The sequence below is a fragment of the Agelaius phoeniceus genome, chromosome 5, assembly GCF_051311805.1.
Source record: "Agelaius phoeniceus isolate bAgePho1 chromosome 5, bAgePho1.hap1, whole genome shotgun sequence".
NCBI classification, from domain to species: domain Eukaryota; kingdom Metazoa; phylum Chordata; class Aves; order Passeriformes; family Icteridae; genus Agelaius; species Agelaius phoeniceus.
The window spans coordinates 5,303,325-5,328,780 of record NC_135269.1 but is presented as its reverse complement, the minus strand read 5'-3'; the positions used below and the strand labels follow the sequence as shown (position 1 = coordinate 5,328,780).

The 25,456-nt window shown below is 41.7% G+C and overlaps 1 protein-coding gene across 7 annotated transcripts in view; it reads left to right on the top strand.

Moving 5' to 3' along the window:
• Positions 1–5,635: 5,635 nt before the first annotated feature.
• Positions 5,636–25,456, top strand: part of CACNA1C (calcium voltage-gated channel subunit alpha1 C) — a 416,899-nt gene continuing 397,078 nt past the window's right edge. For 6 of the 7 annotated variants that reach the window (XM_077178176.1, XM_077178177.1, XM_077178179.1 and 3 more), the window contains exon 1: positions 5,640–6,377. In XM_077178176.1, the coding sequence (XP_077034291.1) occupies positions 6,329–6,377 (49 nt within the window). In that variant the 5' untranslated portion in view covers positions 5,640–6,328. Of the gene's footprint in view, positions 6,378–25,456 lie in introns of all 7 variants that reach the window. The other variant, XM_077178180.1, reaches the window with a different exon arrangement.

The following is a 25,456-nucleotide window of genomic DNA, read 5'->3' as shown; positions in this document are numbered from 1 at the left end:
GTTTTCCTAGCTAAATATGTTTTTCTGCATTGCCTTCTTGTTTTCACTTTGTGTAGTTTTCATTGTTTGCTAATTAGGTCCACTGAGGTTTCCAAATGTCAGCATCATGTAATTCTTCTAGTCACTGTCAGGTCTTCCTCAGCAACTTGCAAACATTTATTCTTTGAAGAATCCCTCCCCTCCAAAATAGTCTCTTTATACTTGCCCTAAATCCAAAATTCTGTGTGGTTCTTAGTTAAGAACAAGCTACAAACTCCATATTCTTGAGTAATTTCTAGAACGATGATACAAGATTAGAATGGTAGTAAACGCTCAATTTTGTTGTGTAAACTGTGGCAAGTATCTAAGATACACTTGAGTTTGCATGGTTATTTTCACCAATGTAAGCTGATTGGATTAAAATTTCATTTTTCATTGTACATCACCTTGTAGACTTTATAAGTTCATGTCTTGTTTAACGAATTATTTTAGACTAGTATTAACAGCAACAATTTTGCTTTTCTCTCTCCCTTTTTTTTATAATTGGCAGAAGCTAATGAAGCAATGCTGAGTTTAAATCTCTTTGTGTCAGTATGTAACTAATCTAGATAGAATTAATTATTTCTTATTTAAAATAGACACGGTGCAACACTTTTTGTTAAGTTTGGGTCTTTCCTTTAAACTTTCTGGCAGAAACACCAAATTTTTCCAGACAATACTTTTGTATTTAAATTCTGCAAAGGTTTTAAACTTTCCTTCTGGCCAGGTACCCATGATTATGATGGCATGATGAAAACTGCTAAAAGTTCTTTTCAAGTCTGATAAGCGTAGCTGCATTTATATTTTAACATGGGACAAAAGCCTATTTTGTTTTTTAGGGTGTATTCAAGCAGTTGTTTGCTGTTACACCTTAAAATTGTGCATGGATTCCTGCAGTGCTGCGCAGTAATCAGACATCAATCCCCTGTTTACAGGGATAAATGGTGACTTCTTCCATTCTACAGCTGGAATTAAAAATAACACTTCTGCCACCACCCATTGGAGTCATAGATCACATCTGACAGCCTGGGTAGCCAGTGAGATTTGAATAAAATCACACCTTCAGACATCCAGGTTACTCTCTAGAGGCTTCTGCAATCTGGAAAACCAAAACCTACTTCAAGGCCACCAATTTCATCTACTTCCTTTTTCTTCTGTGTCTAATGACCATTTATTCTCCTTACTAGCTGCTTTCCTACCCAACAGTCAATTATTTTTCTTTCCTTTTTTTCCCCTTAGATCTAACATTTTCTGTCATTTACCAACACTAGGCCTTAATATGCTTTAGTGGGCCATACAACTACCTTGATGATCTTATAATTTCCCTTCTAACTTTTTGTAGTTTCTTGACAACATTTAAATGTAAATACAAAAGCTAATGACTGAAATTTCAAGGTCAAGTAACCACTTATTTTAATTTGAATGTGGAAAATACAGCTAAATTTTCCAACTTTGAAAATCAAACTTTTTCACTGTATAAAATTTCAAAACTACCCCTGTGTATGTAACTGTTCCAGATTTTAAGAAATGAAAACACCTAGGAATTCTGATAATCAGTTTTCTGCTTCCCATCCATCCCAGACTTTTTTTATCTTGAGAAAGTCTCCTGTGTTCTAGCTAGCTGATAATTTTGAAATGTCTGCAGTTTCCAGACCACACTTTGAATAGCTTTAGATAGGATTATCAATTGCTTTAATTTCAATTAAAATTAGGAACCAAGAAAAGTCAAAGAACATTTTTATAAATCTGTATTCACAGGTCCAAGAACTTATTTTTTTTCATTAACAAACAAGTGTGGAGGATGGTGCAGTCTTAGATCATACATAGTTCAAAAGAATAGAAAATAACTGGGAGAACATTTCCTTCCACAGCAGTCCTGAAATATGAGGAAAATGTATTATCACCAATATTTAATTTAAAAATATTTACATTGTAGTTGTGTAATACCAGCAAATTCCCAATACTTGTATTTTACTATGTGTGGACCAACAATGCACTCTTGTCAGAAATGACAGGACTTGTTAGGAGCATCATGTTCATGCACAGTGATTCTTTAGTGTGCTCAGGCTGTTGCTTTAGGCTGGAATGGTCATTTGTTTAAAATAATATTCCATAATCTTCAGTGCGAGAAAGTGCAGATTCTTATGGGAAGCCTTCTCTGTTTGTTGGCAGAGGTGCAAAACGTAAAATCTGTGGGGAAAAAATAGCTTTCAGCAAAGTAATACAGAGCTCTGGCACCAATTCTCTGAGCTGGCCCTGGTAGGAATTGCATTTGTGTTGTGAACATTAGTACCATTTCTGGGATAAAAGTGCATTTCTTTTCCACTTTTGAATAATTTACCCTTTTCTTTTAGAGTAGAAGGCATTGCTGCCAAAATAGTGTGAGCATAATCTACTGCAATTAGACAGCCTATGCAGCAGGCCCAGTGGAAATCCTACATCATTTTAGAAATTTGGAGACTGCTTAAATGAGCCTTACAAATAATGTTACAAGTTATAAAAATAGTTCAGTGCAGAGTTTTTGCACACTCTGGTCTGCCTTCATCCTGTTGCTTTCCAGCCCCATTTGTTCCATACAGCATGACAGTAACTCCTCCTTTTGGAAGCAGGGAAATGTTCTCCTGTTCAGGTGATTTCTGTTCTGAAGATGGATGCAGGTCCCATACTGGACTTTGAAAAAGTTGTTGTACCCAGCACACTCTTTATAAGGCTGGATAACAGGGAAGGGCAGCTGTATTGTACACAGAACAAAACATTCCTGGCATGAAAAATGAACTTGCATGTTCACAGTGTGTACCCTGCAAGTCATTTTTTGACACCTTACAACTTTAAATAGCAGTTTTTCAGGAGTCTCTGACTTGGTGCTTTATATGGCCCTCATCACAACTGTTCTCAGAGCAACTGGAGAACAATTATTCTTCTTGTACAATTGCATGGGATAGAAAATTTGTGTCTCCACCTTATAGAGGCCTAAGGCTGTGAATAAACATTGATCAATTGTCCAGTCTATCATCATGGGCTTAGGGGAAGTCCACAAGCACTGATGCAGGCCAGTGTGGGATAGACACCCTTGTGTCTGATCTTTGCATTGTCCACCTCACCTCCAGATCTGCTGGCTGCCATATCAGGCAGGGACTAAGAACTTCTGAATTGGTTTTGTATTAAAATAATAATTCTTTCATAATTTTCTTTCAAGGTGATCTCTCACTTGTATACTCCTCTTTGGGTGTGTCTATGGGGATTGAACTCTGAAGAAGGTTAATTTTCCTATTTTCTATGAAGATTAACACCTCAAGTTCTTACCTGATGGAATCTATATTAAATGTGCATTTCAGTAATCACATTAAGAAAAAAATCTTGCAAGCAGCTTTACTTTAAATGCCAACTCTTTACCAAGCCTGTTTTCATAGATTACATCATCTTTGTGTACTTGGACAGTGCAAATACTTTATGGGAAGTTGTGGTGTTCGCTCTTAGGCCACCTGCTTCATGAGCAGGATCTTTCCATCTTAATCCTACAATCAGTTTCTTTCCACTTCTCTGTATAGGAAATTATTTTATTAGAATTGCTGAGTAAGGAAACCTCAAGTTATAGTAGAATTTTATTTATGCCGGAGAAATTAATGCCAGCTAATAGTGTTGTTTCTTGTTATATTTTTCTTTGGTATTTGATTTTTGGTAATTGGCCCAACTTGTGTCCTACTGTGGGAGCTTGGCAGAGAGAGAGAGGGATAAAGAACGGAGGAAAAGATTTGTAGGTGTCAGAGACAGCTTGTGTATGTGCCTGCATACATATGTGAGCTGGCAGAAAGCAGAGCTATGTGGATTTTAACTGTTTAAATAATACTGTACATTAATCTTCAGCTAGCTGAGGATGTGACCCAAGAAATGCAAAAGAAACATTGACAGGTGCTCCAGCAGTGTTTGATTTCTGGGCAAGGGTGATCAGGGTGCGTTTGCTTCCCAGGATACCTTGTCCATGCAAGGGTGAATCATGCAAGGCTCAGTTGACTCATGGATGGAAAAAATGGAGTTAGAACAACTCAAAATGGCAAGGATTTGTGGTCACAAGAGGAAAACAAAATGTACGTTTACACAACAAATGTAGGCAGTGAAGTATCTTCTGTTCAGTCCTTTTTATAATGGTGAAGAGAGGACTTGACTTTTTTAAAGGAAGGAAACTTGAACTGAAAATGAAAGCCAATATATTGTCATTTTACCTCTAGCTGAGATCTTGCCTGATCTGGTAAATTAAATGGGTAAGTGCATGTGACATTATTAGAGAAAAACTAGGCAAGAGAGGACAGAGTATTTTAATTGCTCAGAGGAACTCTTCCTCCTGAGTCAGAAATAAAAAAGCTGTGCCTCTACATGCTGTCAATGGCAATATGGTGTTGGTTAATTACCCTTTGAATAGCGTCTAATGCAGAAGTTGTCATGATCAGTGGTTATTAGAAATCAAAATGACCTTTATTTAGGACAAGTGATTTGGCTGCATCCAGTTTTTGGTAAGTGCTTTACATCTCTTCTAGTTTTTCTTGTAGTTCCAAATGGATGTGTTGTGTGGTGGTTGGTTTGTTTTTGTTTTTTTTATTGTGGTTTCTTTCCATGAATCTGTTAGCTGGTGGTGCTTTCTATAATAGCAAGTTCCAGCTGAAAGACAGCTCAATTAAAGTGGAGGGGAGAAAGCCTCATGTAGAGATGGATATTTGATACTGAAAGGCATCTGTAGAGAAGACACTAAGTTTGTTCAAAAGTATTTCTATTATAGGGGTACTATGAGTTGTAAACACTTTTTTTCCCTAGTTAAAATGGAAAACCACTTGAAAGGAAATAACCACGGTGTTCTAAGCTCCACAAATAGTATTGCATGCATGGGATGTTAGGTGGATACTTGGTTATGGTGAGAATCTACAGTCCTGGGTTTGCACCTAGGGCTCGGTATTGCAGGCGTTCACCTCCGTGCATGGCAGAGTGGTTCAGTTCTTTGGGTTGTGTCAGTTTCTGCAGTGGTTCTGAGGAGTGTTTTAGGACTCTGCATATCTTGTTTAACATGGCAGCTCGGAGAGTCCAGATAGGTTTAACATGTACTGCATTCAGTTCGCATTTCATTTTAAAGGAGTCGTTTTCTCTCTCTGCGGAGGCTTCAATTATAGAGGGCCAAATGACAGGCGTAATTAAGGCAAGTGGTGGGATACCGGCGGAGCACTTCGGCGTTTCCACCAAGGATTTTGCAAATCCTAGCTTGATTAATCTCTTTAAACATCTGTGCATCCTCTGCTCTGTGCAGCTCACCCCTGGGTGTACCTCTCCCTTCGCCTGCCCGCCTGCCGTGCCTGCCCGCCCGCGGGGGCTCCAGCGGAGCCGCAGCCGCTCGGCTCTCGCACACCACGCCAGCGGCTTCGTGCTCCTTGAAATGCAGCTCACACTCCCAATCCGTAGTGGCACCGCAGGGCAGAGCCCGCGCTGTGGGGAGAGCGGAGCGGCGCCGGTGCCGCTGCCCCGGCGCGGCCCCCGCTGCTGCCCGCTCCGTCCCCCGCCGCTCCCCGCTCCGTCCCCCGCTCCCCCAGGCAGCAGCCGGCTCCAGCTCGCCTCCTTGACGTCATGTCTGTGGCGAGGCTTCGGCAGGCGCAGTGGAGGCAGCAGGCAGCGTGTTAAACTTTCAGATCAAGTCCGGCGTTCGCCCAGCGCCGTGCGCGGGGAGCTGCGTGCAGCCGCCGCAGCTGGAACATCTGGAAGCGTTCAGTGTGTCTGTCTGTCGGCGAGAGGCAGGGAGCGGGGAGCGAGCGCGCTGTGAGGGAGGGGAGGGAGTAAGGGGCTGGGACTGTGCTCTCTTCCTCTGCAGAAACAGCTCCCTGCCAACACAACGCGCTCAGAATGGCTTTGAAGAGGAGGAGCAGCGGCGTTTGAACATCTCCCCTTTTTTTTTTTTTTTTTTTCTTGCCTCGTCCTCCTGTTGTTAATCTTATAGTTGGTGGATTTTAAAAAGACATTTAACCCTCAGAGGTTTGTCCTGGATGCTTTTGCTTTTTTTCCTTCCCCCCCCACCCCTCCTCTCGTTTCCCCCCTTCCTGTTCTTTTTTATGGTTTAACAGCCAGAGGTGCTGTGCTAAATTCTTGGAAGGGGCCCGGATGTACTGAGGATGCATTGCAATTTCACTAAAGGAGGCAGTAGTGGAAAGGATCAGTTTTTGGTGTTTGATGCAATAATGGGAATCAGGTAATAATAAAAGGGGAAATTCTGCAGCTCCATTCTTCCTTGAATTTTACCAAGCCGATTTTCGGAGGGATTATTCTGGACTCGTTTTAAATGGTCAATGAAAACAAGAGGATGTACATTCCAGAAGAAAACCATCAAGGTAAGCCTGAGATTTACCTCCGAGGACCTAGCAACCGTTCCCTCCCCTGCCCTTTGTCCCTTATCTCCCGGCTCGGCTCGGCTCAGCTCAGCCGCCGCCACAGGCAGAGGACAGCCTTTGACACCGGGCTCCATTCGGAGCGCACAGCTCCCCTCGGCCGGGCGTGCTCCGGGGAGACCCCCGCAGCCCCTCACTGAGCCGCTGCTTCTTAGGAGAGCCCGGGCAAAGAAAAGTTCCTTTAAGTCGCCGTCGTCGCCTTCTCGGGCGAAGGGGCGAGGAGGGGCGGCCGGCGCGGGGGCTGCGCGCCGGGGCCGGGGGCTCGGGGGAGCCGCGGGGCGGCCGCTGCTCCGTGTCCAGCGAGGATTGACTCGCAGGGCCGCCGCAATTCGGGGATCTTTCCCAGTTAAGGTCCTCCCGGTCCCCCTAAGCTCCATCTGGGTACGGCTTCCCGAGGCACCGGGAGAGGAGCCCTTCCCTTCTCTTACGCTATTTCCAATCTCTCACACGAAAGGGGAGGGGAAGGGAGAATTATCTGTTTACACACATGTGCACCATACATGCGCTCATGCTGAGAGAACCAGGGACACCGGGGGTGCCTGTATTGAAATCAAAGTTGGGTTTTACTCGGGGCAGTGATTTCTCGCCGGGCTCCTCGCAGGATCAGCCTGCATCATGGATACCAACCCGTGCTGTTGCTCCTCGGCATTTAGCAATGTCCCCCGCTATTCCCTGTAGTAAAACTTTGTTTGTCCAAACTCCAGAAGCCTGCCCCCGCCCAACCCCGATGTGCCGTTCCTGAAGTTATTTTTATCCCGTTACCTGCATGGTGTCACCCCCTCCCCTCCCTCCCTTCCCTCCAGCCCTGGCTGCACACACACACACACACACACACACGTCGGTGTTGCAGAGCAGGCAGAGCCATTTCCTCCCCTCGGCGAGGGAAGAGCAGCGCTCCGCCGGGAGCGGCTCCCGGGGTGTCTCTGTCCCCAGAGCAGAACCCCCAGCCCCGGCCAACTTCTCCCTCATCGCCCCCCTCCTGCTCCCCAGGGCAGCCCCTCCCCTGCCTCGGCCGGCCACAACTTCCCTGCCGGCAAACGCGTTTGTCACCCGGCATCCAACACACCTGCTCCGGGGGCGAGCCTGCCCCGCCGAGCCCCCAGGTACCCCCAAACACCTTGGAGGTGCAGCTGGGGAGGGGCAGCAGCGCTGTGGCAGCCCTCCGTGGTGGAAGGGTAGTGGGGTTTAGTGATAACACCGCCCTCCTTCCCATTAAACGCAGATTAAAAAGAATAAAAACCAGCCAGCACCCCCCACCCCGAAGCACTCCATCGAAATGAGGTGGGAGGGGAAAGGAAGCAGCCCCTGATCCGGAGTGCTTCTTCCAAGTGGGAGCGAGTCTGCAGCACATGCATTCAGCAGGCATAATTGGGCTGCTCTTCCTGGTCCAGTGCTGATAAAGTGGATGAAGAGCTCAGCCTCCATAGCAATATGCCAACGCTATGGCAACCTAAATCCAGCTCCCTCCTTATCAGCTGCAGTGATTATATAATTGGAGGAACAGTTTTGCATCTGTCTCTTGATGCGGATTGTCATTACTCCCAGGTGAAAGAGCAACTTGTAAAGCAAACAGAAAATCAGCCAGGTGGAAGGGAGTTCTGTTCCCTGATAGTGATCAGGTTGCCATTTATTTACAATCTATTTTTATTTTATGCAAACAGCGCCTGAAAGGTTAAATTGATCAGTAGTCAAGAAAACCTGGTGGTGAGGAGATGGGAGCAAACCAATCACAAGGTGGAATGGAGCCATTAAAGCAGCCACAGATTGCCAGTTGCAAGGTAGTGATAGGAGGGGGGTAGAAGATGAAGCCAGGTCTGGGATCCTGGTCTGCTCCTTGCTTCTGACATGCAAGACTGATTTAGATCAGTCCTCGCTCTTGCATCCTGCACAGTTGCTGGCATCAAGGTGAATGTTCCAGGTTCTTGGTGGTGCAAGGCAAATTTTGATGTCTGTTCTTGAGGTGTGACTGATGTGAGCAGGCCTCTGCTGGCAGCTGCTGCCTGATATCAGGTCTGATATCAGCCAGCCTCTTGTCAGCTCACCTGAGCTCATGCTCAGCTACCTGGGCAGCAGGGGAGCTGCTCCAGCAGGGCTCACTCAAGGTAAATAAATAAATGAAGTGTAGACAGGCCATTAGGTACACTGTGAGGGCTGTGGAGAACAGGAATTGTGCTTGAAAGGGCTTTGCTGGCTTCTTAACTGCCAGCTTGGGTAGGTTTGTAATAATGCTTGTTTTACACTTCTGGATGTGGCTAGGTATCCTGAAAATCTTTGGCCTTAAAGTAAGAATTTCCTGGTTTTTTTGGATGCTAAGCCTACTGTGCTTTCATTACAGCCTCCTATTGCACAAAGGCAAGTAAATAGTATGTTATTTGTTGATGCTGAGACACAATGCTCATTTTTTTGCTACACAATGGAGTATATTTTTTTTTAAATAGCAATTATTCACTGATACAGCTTATGTTTGTCTAGAAAATGACAAAACCCCACCCAAGAAGCGCCAGCAAAAGCTTCCAAAACTAACTACATCACATCTAACGCACACGTGGGACTGGGTGGAATCCTAGACGGGCATCTACAGTGCGTTCCCTCTTGACCCTGTTGAAAACTCGGTGTTTTGAAAGACGATAGAAAACGGGTGTGCAAACCCACGTGTTGCAGCCCCTTCTGGGGAGGGAGGGAGCGCAACGAGCCCGCCTGGCCCGGGGGGGGCCGCTCGGCGTGGCCGGCGCTGCTCGGACGCGCTTTAAATTCGCCCCGCGCTGGGCAGGTGCGGCAGGGAAGGGAGGCCAGGGCTCCGCAGAGGTTTTGCTGTGGTGTTCAGCCCCGGGGAGGGCAGGGCAGCGGGGTCCCCGAGCCTCTCCCGGAAGGTGGCACTGCAGGGCCGCGCAGCCCGGGATGCTGCGGGCAGCCCCGCTCTCCGCACGGAGAGACCGCGGTGCCTATCCCGGGATAAAATTCGTCAGGGTTGAAGAGCCCGCGGTAGGTCATTTATTCCGTACAGTAATGATCCTCTGAGTGAAAAGCCATTTTTCCTGAACTAGCCTGCCTTCAATTTCAGATAATGCCTTTGGGCTTTGTCCTTATTGCATATTTTGAACAGATTCCTACCTGCTGCTTGTAGAAAGAGAACCCCCTCAGGTATTTGTCAACCATAATTAGGTCTTCTTGCAACCTCCTTTCCTAACCTGCACATACCCTGTTCTTGAAATGTTTCCCTGTAAGACACTCTTTTCATAGTCCTTGTATCTCCTGTATCTGTTAAATTAAGAACTAATTAGTATACCCTTTATTTCTCGGAAGCCTATTGATAGCGAGAGGGTCAAGTCACCCGCATACTCCCTGATGCATTTTCTGACCTGAAATGAGGGTCAAACCCACAAATATTCCTCTTAATTTTGCAGGTATAAATAGAGATGATTGTGTACACTTCACAGCTGATTTCAGTTGAAGAGTTGAAATCTGTCTCATGCTGTGCTACAAAGTAAAGCCATTGGCTATAGGCACTAGAATTTATTGGATGTTTGCTTTAATTTTCTGCTCTATTTTCAGAATATCAATTTTGTTTCCTGTTTGTTTTGGGGCAATGCTTTCACGTGTAGGAGAAGCCACGCTCTTTCCATGGTGACAAAGTGCCCATATTAGCAAACTTTATTGTAATTTTTGAGTATTTGCTCTTATGCTCTTGCTTTGCTGTAAGGCTTGGTCAGAGTGGGCATTAGTCATGGGGCATAAGGAATATCTCTATGTGGTCTGAAACAGCTTATCTTCAGGATTTTTGGAGAAAAAGAGTCTGAATCACTGTTTAAAGATGCAGCACTACAATTCCAACCTCCCCTGATTTAACAATAAACATTTGTATTTATGAGGTGTTATCTTCTGCCCCAAAGTACTTGGAACTTTTGGTTGGTGTAAGGCATTTAATTCAATATAATGTGAAATAGCAGTGTAATATAAAAGTATTTATATTACACTGCTATTTCACGTAGTGTTAAGTAACAGTACTTAAACATTCTGCATGATACAGTGCACTGCATTTATTTGTGGAAGTTGCCAGTAGAGCCTTCAGAAAAGGATTTAAGTGCTTTCAAGCATTTCCTATCCTTAAAAGGAGCATTTAAGTGTCCTGCAAAAGGCATGGAATTTAAAGTATATACTTTTGAAAGGTTTTCTTTGACAGTATCTCCAGTCACAGAGACCAGTCTTGGTTAAGTCATGATGAGTGTTCCTGCTGAGGGGATCCTGCTGGAGTTTGCACTGCTGTCCTGAGCACTGACCTGGTGTGCTCTCTGCAGCCAAGGCCCGTTTATGAACCCCCTCTTGCTTGCATCCCTAATGTGTTTGGGGTTACATCTGAGTAATTCACTATAGCAGACACGACACAGCCTTGCCATGTGGAATTAATTTATCCCACTGAGATACTTACTTTGAATTCTTTGTCCTCATCTTTTTGTTTTGTTTCCTCAAAACACTTCAGAGAACATGTTCTGTGACTGCAGTGCTGCCATATGTACTCAGTTTTGGCTTACTTTTTTTCAGTTTTGTGGAAAATAGTTGTACATCCTTGCTTAAAGTAGGGTTTACCTGAATGGCAGTCGCTCTTAAATTTACTTCTTGTGTGTGTAAATTGTCATTGTGGCCATCAGCTTGCTGGGAAGTGTCTTGTTTAACCCTTTCTGGGAAATAATGAAAGGAACAGAGTCATTCAAGTTCAGCAACAGCAAATAGAAGAGCTCCTCTGAGCAAGTGTTCTCTAAATTTATTGACTATCAACCAGCATAACAGATGTGACTGCATGCAGTAAAAGTCTCTCTTAAATTATTGAACACAACAAATCAGATCAACACCAAAGAAAGCTTTTACCAGTGGCAGATATATGCTTTACAAAACATAATGTTATTAAATGGTTCAATTGCCTATCTTTTTTTAAAGACTGGATACAAACCCAGTATATTTTTTGTCAATCATTTATCTGAAACAGTGGTTTTATTTAGATAGTGGGGATGATAGGACTTTGAGAGCAAGTGTATTCATTAAAATGTTTATTACTGAATTTCAGCATCATTAATTTTAAAAAGAGAAAATGCTATTAAGGGTTCAGACATGTTGGTGGGTGGCCACTGAACACTCTTCCTTTTTCTGATACTTCCTCTATTACTTAACATAACATTGGCAGTTCTTCCTAGTAATATTACCAATGAAAGTTAAAAAAATTACCATTTTAAGAAATTTTCTGTTTTATTGGAGTAAAAGCACCACTGTGCATTTAAGCTATTTCAAGCTTTATTTTTTTTCCTCAGTTTTTCTTTTTATTTTTTTTGGGTTTTTTTAATGAGAAAGTGCCAGTCAGTCTTCAGGGCAGAGTGATGGGCTTGTGGTGCTCCTGGCAGAGAGCAGGTGTGGGTTCAGGTGGTGGATTGGTCCTGTTGGGATCCCTGATATCCAGTAGTGAGGTTTTACATCACAGAGGCAACTGTTGTGAAATACATCAGGGTGCAGTTGATAATACGTATAAACCCTTCTCTGAAAGAAAAGGAAGAATTCTGGAAGAATTTCTGTCAGTTTCTGTGCATTTCTCATGACCATGAGAATGGAATAAACTTCTTTAAGGAACTGGTGGTGGTTTCAGGATAGGTCTATTCCAGCTGCAAGAGTCACAGGTGTCTCTGTACCATGTACAGAGATTTCCAGAACAAAAGACCTGGCTGAATTTCCTCCAGAAACCCAAACACAACATTAAGGATTGTGTGGTTTGGATAGGTGCCTTTGCTGGTCTGTGAGAGAAGTGGGAAGGCAAAAAGGAGAAAATGTTAATATATGTGTTGTAGAAGGTGACAGAAGATTTGACGGGATCACATTTTGTCTTTATTTGGTTAAATTGGCAGTTGTCCAGCTAGCAAGGTTGAGTTATTGCAATCTAGAGCTGAGAGATTATTAGCACAGTTCATCCTCAGGAGGAGATGAGATTGGGGAGAAGTGACTGCTGATGGCTTTGAAGGTGGGCTGCTCTCTCTGTCACCTTTCCAGGCATCCTTCCCAAAAACACAGTTCTGGGAGCTGCTGCTCTCCCTGGCTCAGGTCTCAGTGCAAAAATTGCATTTCTGGGAAGCGAGGATTAAACAAAATGGTCCAGTGTGATGGGAGGGAGCTGCTGAAGCTGGGCTGGGCTGCTCAACGCCCCACTGCAAACAGGTTTAATTAAAGGGGTTGTTCAGGGTAAATCCTGAATGTCTTTGAGGATGGAGCTTACCCAAACTCACTGCAGCCTTTCATTTAACTCCCTTCATAACAAACAAACAAACTCCCCACGTTGTTCTGGTATCTGCTGTGTAAATTTCAATCTGTATCCATGAAGATGGAGAGCTCATTTCCCAGTGTCACCCAAGGGCTGAGCTGCTGCCACTTTGCTGTCTTTAATCAGGCACAGAGGCTGTTTGAGGGGCTTTTGGAATAATTTGCTTTTTTGGGAATCTCTGGGATGTTAGAAGCTTGTACAGGAGCGCTAAAATGGTGTTTGTAGAGGACTTCTGCAGTTTTCCTTTTTTTTTCCTGTATGTGTCTGTGGTTTTTTTCAGTCCCACATAGAAAATTCTAAATTTCAGCGGCTGTCTCAGCAGGCAAAACATTCAGAATCCATGAAAAACCACCAGCAAGTTGAATGTCCTTCAACAGCTGGGAGAAATTAGCAGAGTACCAGTTAAAGCCTTGTTCATGGAGGGACAAAAAAAAAAGTTATTTAACCTGGCATCTGTCAAGAAATAAAAGAAATCCACAAGTCTCACCTGGGCACCAAGAAACTCAACAAATTTAGGAGGGAGGGGAAATTTGCTTCTTTAATAAAAGACAGAAGATGAAAATAAAATAATTATTAAGGGTGACTGGAAACTTAGTGGTTTTCAAACCAGAAACAGTATTAAGAAGAAATCTGATTGCACAGGAACTCTTTTTGAATTTTGTACATAAGAGAGTTAGTGGCTGCAAGGAAAATATTGTTGGAGAATTACCCCACCTTAAAGAATACTCTATGATAAATTTAAAATATCCTTCTCTAAATGGCATTGTTATTTATCTAAAATATTCAGGTTTTTAACCCACTCTGTGTATGATTGCCTTCGGGTGTTTTGGAAAAAACAATTAAAAATGACTGAACATGACATTATAATTACAAAGTAAATATGCTCTAATTGAGTAATTAACTCAACATTTCTTCCTAAAGGCATTGTAGGAACAAAGTCATGTTAGTGATCAGATTTCAGATTCTTTATTCCAAGGGACAAAAAAAGGCTCCCATTCTCCAATATGGCTGGCTGGATGCAAAACTTCTTAAGATGCCTCAGTTTTAAAATTTAATATGTAATTTTTGAATTTTAATATACATTATTGTTACATCAGATATTCTTCTAACACTTTTTGTCAGAAGAAATGATCTTTTATACAGACAAAAGGAATCCTTGTGTCTCTTTGCTTGTAACTCAGCTCAACTCTTGGGTAGCAGCTTTATTTGGTTTCATGTAGTACTGGCAAAAATGCTAATTTTGAAACTGCAACTTGTGTGATACAGCTGTCAGTAGCAGAATTTTAGCTTCAGGAACGCTTCAGTAGTAGGAATTTTAGCTAAAATTCCTGAATTTTAGCTCCAGGAATGCAAAGATGACCTGTGTGAGAAGCAAACATAATCTGTGTGAATACAGGAGTTCAAGTTGATGTGTGTTGAAGGGGAAAATGAGTTATTGCACCTAAATACACCTCATAGAGGATTTATGTTGAGCCTTATTTCTGGTGCAGATTGACAAATATCAGGAAGCTGAAAGTTAAGACTGATCTGCAATGCCAAACTTTGCTGGGTTTTCCACCTTATAGCTTCCATTTAAAAAGAACATTCTCAGTGCAGACCTTACATGTAAATATTAGACATTTGAATTAAGTGCAAAGGGGTCTGATTTCCTTGGGATGAATTTAACATATTGACAGCAAAGTCAGCAAATGAAGTTGCATAGTCCCAAGGGTCATCAAGAAAACAGAGGAAATCCATAGCATTCATCACTCTCTGGAGCTGTGCACAAATAGACTTGTGCAGGCAGGAAAGCTTCACCTGTGTGCTGAAATTCACATATGATAATTAAATTGCCTATTATTGCTTTTATAAATTGTATATTGCCTCTTATTATTGCCTATTATAAATTGTATAGATGCACAGAGTGTTTTCAGGTGTAATTTAAATTCAAATTGGTGTCTTTGGAGAGAAGTAAAAGGCATTTATGGGGTGAAAATTGAAAGTGATCAGGTTTAATTGTGGGTTTAATGGAACTTTAGTGTGACTGTATCCAGGAGCAATAGCTAGGAGTGGATTACATGAAATCTTTTACATCACTTTCACCTAAGTGAAAATTTTAAGTGAAAAGCCTGAGATTTGCAGCACCAGTTATGTTTAGTGCCAGCAGCATCAGAAGTTGAATTCATAAATCAGTGAATGGCTTTAGCTATAGAACTCCAATATCTTGCCTGGCAGATTCTCACTGGCTTTGGCTCAGTTGCACAAATTCTGTGAATGTGAAATATTAGCAGGTGTTTGGGATGTGCTGGTCCTGCAGGTAGCAGCACACACTGCTGAGTTCTCAAAAAAAATTCTCCACAGTTTTCTTTGGGAATTGTTTGCAATTTCTTCAATGCAACAAAGCTCATTGCTTAAATCAGAAATGAACACGTTCTTGAGGGTGTATGCTGAAAAACCAAATCCTTAATTTAGTGTTTTGGGTTTACATTATGACCAAGAAGTTAATAGTTTCATTTAAATTTTGGATTTGAGATGGATTGCAGTGAATTGGATTTGCAATGGGACAGTGATGACTGGAATAGAGGAACTCTGAGTATCTCTTGTCTTTTCAGCCATTGTGGCAAAAGTCAGAAATAAAAGCAGAGTGAAAGACTAAGATGAACATGACTTGAAGGCTTTTCTCTGCTTTAAGGCAAAGGGTGTCAAGAAAGATCATAAGAGATGAAAAATTGTGTCCCAGCTTGCATGCAGTGATAAAAGATGTTATGCATGCCAGGAAATCAGTCAAAAATGACAAGAGGGACTTGCTGCTGGCAGCTCTCAAAGGCAACCAAAGCATTTTAAAATAAAATTTGAAAAAATTCAGACATCCAACTTTGGAAAAATTGAGCATGGAGCTTTACAGGTGCCTGGCAGAATCCCTGGGAATGTATCATGGCACACGGTCAAATGTGAAGTGCTTAAAAAAGGATCACATCTCCAAGTATGAATAATTCAACAAAACACTGCAGGAAGTTTTTAATGCTGAGAATGCAACTTCTGCTACTTTCTATGAAACATCATGCTTAGACATCTCCTTAAGTGCTTTTAATTTGCAATGTGGTTCACACAGCTTGGAGTATTTCTGTGTAGAGATGTGCATTTGACTGCAACATACATCCTGCTGTTTCAAGGCAAAGCTTGTATCTAAATAAGTACATATGGGTCAGCAGTTCTTTATTTTTCCAGTACTTAGCATTCTTATTGAGAGCTTTGCTGTTATCTTTGCCTTGAATTTGCTCTTATTTCACCAGAACATTTTTTTTCTTTTAGTTTTGGGGTGTGCATTCTTGAGATTTTGTCTGTTGTGCTTTAAGGCAGTTTCTGATGGAGAACATCAGTGCCCAGAATGCACTGAGTGCTCCTAAGGATTTTGGTATGCATGCTGTAGGGCCAGAAATAATTTCTCCTAATTTATGAGAAATATGGATGGGAAAGCCCTGTGTGGAGTCAGCTCTACAAATATCAGAGGGAAGGAAATTTATTCTTTTAGCATGTATTGGTGGTGTTTGATACTTCAAAAGGAATGTGATGTAAGCTCAGCCAGATGGTTTAATACATTGGTGGATTTTATTACTCCTCTCCCTGAGTCGTGTTGGAATACTATTTTAGAATACTATTTGGAGATGGAATTACTGCAGAAGATGGAAAGCCCCTCTTGTCATCTTAGGATTTAAACCTCTAGTTCATGTAGCTAGTTGTTCTGCTAAAAGCAGTAGAAAGTATCTAAACCTGATTCTGCAGCTACAAAAGATCTGACAGACTGTCAGGTGCTGTTTGGGAGATTAATGTAAAGACTGGAGTATGGAAATTTAGAGGAGCAGACTGTATTCTAATTTATTCCTGTGTTAGGATGGAGACTTTCAGGAAGTCTCATATCTCCACAAAAGCTCTATTTCTTGCCTTTTGGAAGGTTGAAAAAGAAATACATTCTCTGAAGTTTTTTACTTCTCACATGGTCATGGTCCCTGTAAGATGAACATCTTCCAGTATTAAAATCTCTCTTCATCTTCCCAATGTGCCAGGTCAATAGGCTTGGAAAATTAATTTTTTCCTTCTTCATCAGCTATGTTGTGTGTGCTTATGTGAAAATATCACCCTAGGAGGTGCATGCAAAGAAATTAATAAGTTATTTAATTTTAATAAGATCCATGTTATGAAATGGTGTTTAGTTACTGATATCATCAAGCCTGGAACAGACACAGCAATACTGGGAAGTTTTATCCCTGTGTCTGGGTGTAAATCAGAGAGAGCAAACCCTGCCCAGCCCCTCCTGAGTCCACAAGCAAGTCTGAGTCTTGTGGTACAATTAGACCCTCAGCTTGGTTATTTTGTCCTGCTCCAGCTGTGGTGATCAAGGAGCAGGGCTCCTGATGGGTGCCCTCCTGCAAGTGTTGTTCCATGATTCATCTCTTCCCACTTCTGCTGACTTGCTTTTTCTCTGCCTTTGTGTCTCCCTTGTCATTCCAGAACAAACAACCCAACCCTAGGTTTTTTTTTGTTTTTGTTTTTTTTTTTGTTTTTTTTTGTTTTTCCTAACTGCACCAGCTTTTCCACCTCCATGCCCAAATTTGGTGTTTCTGGTACTGGTTTTCAGTAATGCTGGCCTTAATTCACATTCCTAACACAGTTACCAAGGCACTGCTGTCCTTGGAACACTCCCCTATAGGACTCCAGTACTTTGCTCAATTAAGTGTGGTGTTTATTCCTCTCTGACAGGATCCCTCTGTCCCTCTGGGCTGTGTGTGGAATGTGGCCATTTCTCACCTGTACCTCCTGTCACCTCCTCCCTTTGTTGCCACTCCTGGTGATCCCTCATGCCATGGCCAGTAGTTTTCCATGTCCATGTCAGGCCAGGCTGAGACATCTGCCTGCAGCCCCAGCACCAATTATTCTGAGCAGCCTTAACCTCACTAATGAGTGCTGTATATTAATAAGTAAAGAGGATTCTCTTCTTTGTCAGTGCAATCTTTCCCTGGTGATGATCAGTTTTACAGTCAGGGTGTAACAGCCATGGAAGGGGGCTGATGTCTTGGGGAACAAATGACCAGACAGGTTTAGAAGGAGTCAGTGCACAGACTTGTGAATTTTGAGCCAGATGCTTTATGATCAGGATTCGTGTGGACTTCCCTCTTGGGTGTAAATTGCAGAGACAAAGTCTGTTTCTCTTGAATGCAGACATTCCTGTGATCAAATGGGAATCTGATAGGAAAAGGGCCTGTTGTCTGGGCTCTCTCTGGGGACTGCACATGGTGCTGTGGGGTGTGTGCACACAGCATGCTTGGATAGGAGCCATTAAACCTCTCTCTCCCTCCCAAACCTACACATACTTACCACTAGGCACCTCCAGGGCTTGACTAGAAACTTAGATATACAGATATTTCTGCTTTTTATCTGCCATCTTTCCAGTGAGTGTATCAGGAGGCATTTTTTATTTTTTGTTTCCAAATAGCTGGGGAAAAAAAAGAATTATCTACTCTTGGGAACCATTAGAATGTCTTTGAGATGTCTGCAGTTGCACTGTGCCTACACAGTTTTGTGTATATATAGGCAGAAGCATAATTTGCTTAGTGGACCAGAATGAATAAGTGATGGTGATTGGAAGGATCTGGCTGTGTGTTATGAAAGATTTTGAAAGAAATAGAATAGTGTGAAATAAGAGAGATATGCTCTACGTTTTGTCATTGTTCATATAGTAAAACTGATCATTTGGCATACATTTCATTTTACCTCACTGTAGGTGTTTAAATTGTCTAGTTAGAGCTAATCCTTTAGAGCTGGTGTGTAGTCAGCTCTGAAGTGGAGAGGAAATCAGCCATGGCCAAAGAACATTATAGATATATGAAACAGGTGGGGTAGGCTGCTTTTTTGGGAGCTGCTTAACTCTGCCTTGACTATGTAGCTACAGCTTTGGTGACTAAGTTAGACTAAATGTCAGATTTCAGATGGCTGGAACTACTGCACTGAATATTCTACCTTGTGCATGTGTGTGGCTTCTAATTTTGGTTGTCAACAACAGAAGCATAGTGGGAAGACAGGAGTTCTGTGACTATTTTAGTTCTAAGTCACCTGTCTTTCAGGTGGCCTGTGTGAATGCAAATGCATTCAATGTATACATCCTGCCTGGATGCATGCTGTTAAACAAAAGAAATTGGCAAAGAAAAGCATGATAAGGAAAATCACAACTTGGGAAAAATCCCAGTTGGAAATTCACGGAAGCTGCTTCTTGAGGAATGTTCCTGCTAAATTCCTGTGTTGTGAGAACAATCCATTTTTCCTGAGATTCTGTTTAGGAGTGGGAAACTTTGTGAATGCAGAACAGGCAGCTTCAGGAGGGTTTTCCAGAGTCAGAGAGGAGAGTTTTGGGAGTGCCAGAGAGGGATGGCAAGTGTGGCAGAAGACCCAGCATCAGAGGAATTATGCAGTCATCAGTTCAGGCTTTGCTTCCTGGCTGGTGAGTGTGGGTACCTGAGCTGGCAGGAATGTACCAAATTCACCGGGAAAGATGAACAGCTGGGTGACAGCAATGCAGAGAGGCTTCTCTGCTGTAACCCTTTGCTTTGTGTGGGCTCAACAAATGCAGTGTGCCTGGTTTTGAGAGTGCCATTTTTGAGTCATGGAAAACTCCTTTTCGAGCAGGGTCTCAAAGAGAACATAAACTGAGGTGTGAAACTCATTTGGTCTTATGAACTTGGTGACTTTATTGAACCTTGGACATGCTGGCAAACGGGATTCTGCCTGTCAGAGGCTGGATTTCCAGGTGGAGCATGCAGGATCCCTGCTTTCAGCCAGAGGGAGAGCCCTCGTCCCCCAGGCTGCAGCCAGGGGAGCAATCCTTCTGGTGGCATCAGAAAAGGTGAACCTCTCTTGGCAGAGAAAGTTTTTATCAGCATAAATAAAGGGTAGCACACTCTTTCTTTATATCTGTGCTACTACATCACCTCAAAGAATGTGCATATTTTCAGATTTCTCCCTCTCAGTGCCACAAGCAGGGCCATGAAGTTGTTCTGTATCACATGAGGTCTTCAGTGCCTCTTTGCCCAGGATTTGCAGCTCTGGCTCTGTCGTGCTGCCCTTTGCACAAGCTTTGGAGTGCCCAAATCCTGCTGTGCCCAGGGGGTACCCAAATCCTGCTGTGCCACAGCACCTGGGGTTTGTGAAGCAGCTATTTCAGCTTCCTGGAGAGCACCAGCCAGAGATTCTCCTTGCAGAAATTGCCATCTGCAGTGGGATGGACCAGCTCAAAGCAATGCTTGCCCTTCTCATGAAGTGATGGTGAAATAATTGAACTTTGTGAACTTGGCTGTGAAATCTGAATTTTGAAAAAAGGAAGTAAGGGGATTTTTAAATTAAATAACAACCTTTAAATGTAGTATTTACCATCAGTGGCTTCCAGTTTAATCTTTCTGAAGACATCACAAACATATATTTTGCCTCTTTGAAAAGCTATTCTGTAATTTTGCATGGGGTTGTCTCTGATGTTTTCTGTCATCGTCTCACCATTTGCTTTTGAATGCTCATTTACTGTCTGTGCCTGGTAATGATACAATGACTCAAAACAAGAGAATGTTTCAGGAAATGTATGGATTTAAGTGGGAGTAATTTACTTAAAATAATCTAACTGTTTTTGTAACACTACTTTTCTGATTAAGCTATTGTACTGCAAATAACTTGAAATAAGGACAATGGGGATCCCCAGTCTACATGTGAAAATGTTGCATTTATCCCGCTGCAGGCCTCAACAAGTTGCAAAAGACACATTTTTACAGAGATATTTCCAATACTTTAAAGATCATCCTGATAGCTCTGAGTTTCCTGCTGTCCTTGGGCTGTCTGTGGGTAACAGATTTTTGAGGACATCTGCCAGGCTGAAGAATCTCTCCCAGCAGTTTCTGAATTCTGCTGTTTGATCACCAAAAGGGTTAGAAAATGAAGCAGACCTGACCTGAGGAGATAAAGTGAAACAATGTCAGGAAGTGACCCCTGACATTTCACAGTTAAGTTTCCCCTGGTTGTTGCTCCTCATTGTTACCAGTGCACACCTTATCTGACATCTGCCTTTGCTTAGTTACAGCCACCAAATATTGGATATAATAAGGGCTATTCCATTATGTTGAAAGGGTCATGAGGTGTGTCAAAAAACTTGCACGTGCTTGTGCTCATTAATTCTGATCAATTTTTTATAACTCTATCTTACATAAGATTAGATGCTCCAGCTATTTTTAGTCTTTCATTGGAGATGTTATCCTGCTCTACATTTCTTATACCTCCTTTTTTTCAGTTCCCTGGACTTTCAGGCTCGCATGTAGGTTGGAAATGTTTCAGGGCTATGTTTCTGTGTGTTGGTTCATTCTGTCCAGAATGAAAAAAGCCAAAAAGGATAGAGCTGCTCAGTCATGGCAGAGGAGTCAATCTGCACACACCTCCTTCTTCCAAACAGAGGGGGCACAATACTTATGGCAATTTTTAAATAGGCTGGATGTTTTTAGGCCTTCTGTTATGTTTTTGTTAGTTTGCTGGTTTGGGTTTTTGTGTTTTCCTCGTTTTTGTCCTCTAATGAGCAGTAGAAACACAGAATTTCTTGACCAGATGAGTGGTTTATAGGAAATTTTCTGGCTTCTTTTGTGATGCTGATCCTGCAAAGTGTGGAAGAAAGGAACACAAGAGCCTCAGCTTTCACCATCTTTGGTGAGATCTGCAAAGTCCAAAGGCAGAGCTGGAGCAGCCAGAGCCTTCTCCCAATGGCAGAGCTGACCCAGAACCCCTTGAGCTCTCACCAAGTGCTCTGCAGACCTGGCGTGGATCTGCTCGTGCCAGCCCTGCTCTGCTCTGTGTAAATTCGCTCATGATCAATGGATCTGCTTTTATATAAACTGCAGCTTTTATTTTTAGAAAGAATCTACAAAGGCTTCTTTAAACATTTGTCTGCATCCACTGCAGAAAAGGTCACAGAGAAGAGGCTTAACTCTCTTTGTGTAGTCACCCAGTGACTCAAGAACTATTCTGGGGTTACGTGTGGCAGTGTTCAGCCTGGGATGTAAAGCAGATGCTGCTTTTCCTCACACAGGTGCTTGCAAAGATTGTCTCCTGCTGATTTTCCCCACCCCTTATTATCTCTCACCCTCAGCTCCCCTCCTTGCTGCAGTTGCAATCTCCTGATTAGAGCCTTATTTAGGTTGGGAATGCTCACAACTAGCAGAGCACGCCAAGGGTGCTTATTTTTGCATCTGTATATTACACATGCTTAATATTTAGACTTGGAACATTCAGCAAGATGATACCAGGAGCTAAAAAAAAAATATTAAAGTCTGCATGCTGGAGATAGAACATATTACTTTAGGTACCAAACAACCCAGTAAAATTATTTTTTCCTCTATGGAAAGTGCTATAAAAATCTGTTAATGCTTTAATACCTCTAGACCATGAAGGTCTAGTCTGAGTAAATGAATGGGTTTGGGTATTTGTTTTTTTTAGTTATCTTTTAATATCACCCTGAATATTAACCAAGCCACTGTTTTCCTTTGTTGTATGCCATGGTTTGCATTCATGTGGTTGGTAATTTTCTGTGGGTTTGTTTGAGGGGAGGTTCACAAGGACTTCCTTTTCCTTGGTTTGCAGAGCATGTTGTGTGTACAGCATTCTCTTGAGGGTTTTGTGGATGAAAGGAAATAGAGATAGAAGAAGCTTTTATTCTTCCCTCAATTCAAATTTTGCCTTTTTTTGCATGTGCTCTTTCAAACAGCTTAATGATGCCAAGCTACAAAGAGCCCTCCTGTTTGAATACTTTTATTTTGTCCAAAGTTATTAAAAAATGAGATAACATTAATTAGGTGACTGAAATTACTAGAAACACCAAAATTTTCTATTTTTACTTACTTAATTCTTGGGTTTGATTGAACCTTTTGTACAGTCCATTTCAAAACTTTCCTCTTCAATTGGTTTTGGTGATATTTTGTTGGTATAATTCCAAGCATCAGAGGAAGAAAAAAAAAATCAGACTTTAAAAATAGAAAAATGTGGTTTTTAGAACACTAAGATTAATAGCTGAAATAAAAGTCAGTTTTGACTCTGAAGCATCTTATAAATACCTTTTCCTTTGAACCTGCCTGCATTTCAAGAAGGGAGAGCATCTTTAATTTATTAGGATATTGCATGCATGATCTAAAATTAGGTAAAGGTAGATGAAAATAAATTTTTGCCTTTCTGGAAAGCAAGAAATAGTTTTTAAGTGCCTGTTTTGCATGTGTGTGCCAATGTCTGGTTTTCACTGAGGATCATGTAGTAGGTACCTCTGGAAATTGGAGAGGTTTAGATCGTAATTATATATTGAGATTTATATCTCAATTATATATTGAGATATAAATCTCAATAGGTATATAAATATATGTATTATTTATTTATTATTATAGATATATAATAGATATGTATTATTATATAATATATAGATTGCTATCTAATATAATATCAATATTATATTTGATATTTTAATATAATATCAGTATAAAATTGATATTATATATTATAATATCAATTATAATGTATATAATTATCAATTATATATTGATATATAAGGGATAATATATCTATGTAATAATCTTTATATAATAATATATAATAGATATCTCAATTATATATTGAGATTTATATGTATATATATGTGTGTGTATATATATATATATATGTATATATATGTATTCTCTTAAACTATATGGCCACTACCTGAATGAATCTTTGATTTGGGTGAGTTCTCACCACCCTGAACAGACTCAGAGGTACCAATAATGCTGCAAAGTGTGGGAGTGTGGGGCTGCAGAGCCAAAGATGTTGATGAAATTTGGCCACTTGGAAGGAGGGGGCTAAAAGAGGAGGAGGCTGTGGAGCAGATGGCCTTCAGAGGTCCCTTTTAATCAGAGTTATAGTGTCATAATGCAGATTAATGACTTCCTGCTGTGGGTATGGCCACTGTGAGGGAGGGCTGGCAGCCAGGGCTTATGGCTGGTATAGGAAGTTTAGATTTACACTCTCCTTCTCTGCGCTTGCTGAGCTCCTCCCCACAAACCCTGCTGCTCTCTGGGTTTGTGCAGCTGAGGGCTGACCCCATGGACAGCAAGAGGAAGCAAAAGTCCTCAGCCTGTCAGAATTGCCACTCTCTGTTGTCTGCCAGGACCCAAGATCTGGATGCCAAAGTTTGATTTCTTGTTTATGTGTGTGCCTTTATTGAAATGTCTTGTCTGCAGCTCAGATACAGACCTACATAGAGATCCCTTTGTGCTTTTTAGCCATCATCTGCTGTAAATGGGAACAGACTGCTATTTCTGGACTGAGTATACTATGAGTTGTGGAAGGACTGTGATTGATTTTTCTAGGATGAAGACTATTGAAATTGCAGGCTCTGAATTATTTAGATATCATATGCTTGTACATATTTTCCAAACTGTGTCACATGCTTAAGGCCAAAAGCAGCTGCAGAACTGCTCTCTACCTTGTGCACAAGCACATGTGCATGCATGTGCTTCCCCCCAAATAAATGGGAGTCATTTAATCTCATTTAATCCACTGAAATTTGTTGTGCAATTAAACTTGTGGTTTAGATTACTTCTGTACAGTAAGAGAGATTGGCACTTTGAGCAGCTGCTTTCACTTGTATTTCAGAAATCTGTCCTAAGGATGGAAGAAATGATCTCCCCATTGACTGTGGAGGGGGTTTAGACAAAATCCCTTTTTTAAAATGCTTTGGGTAGGGTGAGGCAAATCAAATTAACAGGTTTGTGTGTTGGTTTTTATCCCACTCTGCATTTTCAGACAAGGAATCTGGAGGCCATCTAATATGGTGAGGCTTATTTTTGAAGTGTAAGAGCTTAATTTCTGTAAGGAGGTTATATTTAGATTACTCACCAAGTGAAAAGTAATCATTCACCAATAAGAAAATGACAAGCAGTTAGGATGACAGGTTTGTCAGAAGAATCCAATTTATTGAGCTACAGTTAATCTCCAGAGAAATTCTACTGAAGTCCAGGAAATCTTACCAAAAATGTGCTTGCACCCAGGATCTGTAATGGTGGTAATGATAATTTAGACAAAGAGTGGAAAAAAATTGCATTTAAGTATTTGTGGGGTTCCCAGATGAGGGGAGGAATAATGAATCTGACTCCATGTTCTTGATGGCTAATTTATTATTTTAAGATACTTTATTATATTAAAGAATACTGAACTATACTAAAGAATACAGAAAGGATACTTACAGAAGGTTAAAAAGATAATAATGAAAACCTGTGACTCTAGAGTCCCGACACAGCTTGGCACTGACTGGCCAATGAGTGAAAACAATTCACGTTAAACCAATGAAACAATCTCCAAACACATTCCAAAGCAGCCAAACACAGGAGAAGCAATGAGACAATTATTGTTTTCCTTTTTCTCTGAGGCTTCTCAGCTTCCCAGGAGAGAAATCCTGGGCAAAGGTATCTTTCCAGAAAATATGACGGTGACATTTAAGCAGGAAAGCTCTCTCTTGGTGTCTCTGTTTGAGGATCTGTGCCTGGAGTTTGCCCAGGAAGCCTGGTGTCCCTCCAAGCAGCTCACCATGATGTGTGAGCATGTTACTGCAAAGGTTTTGTGCTGACAGATGCCGTAAAAATAGGTGTCCTACTTTAAAATGATGTACCAAAGCAATATACCATGAGAGATGCATCTACAGCTGCCTGAAGGT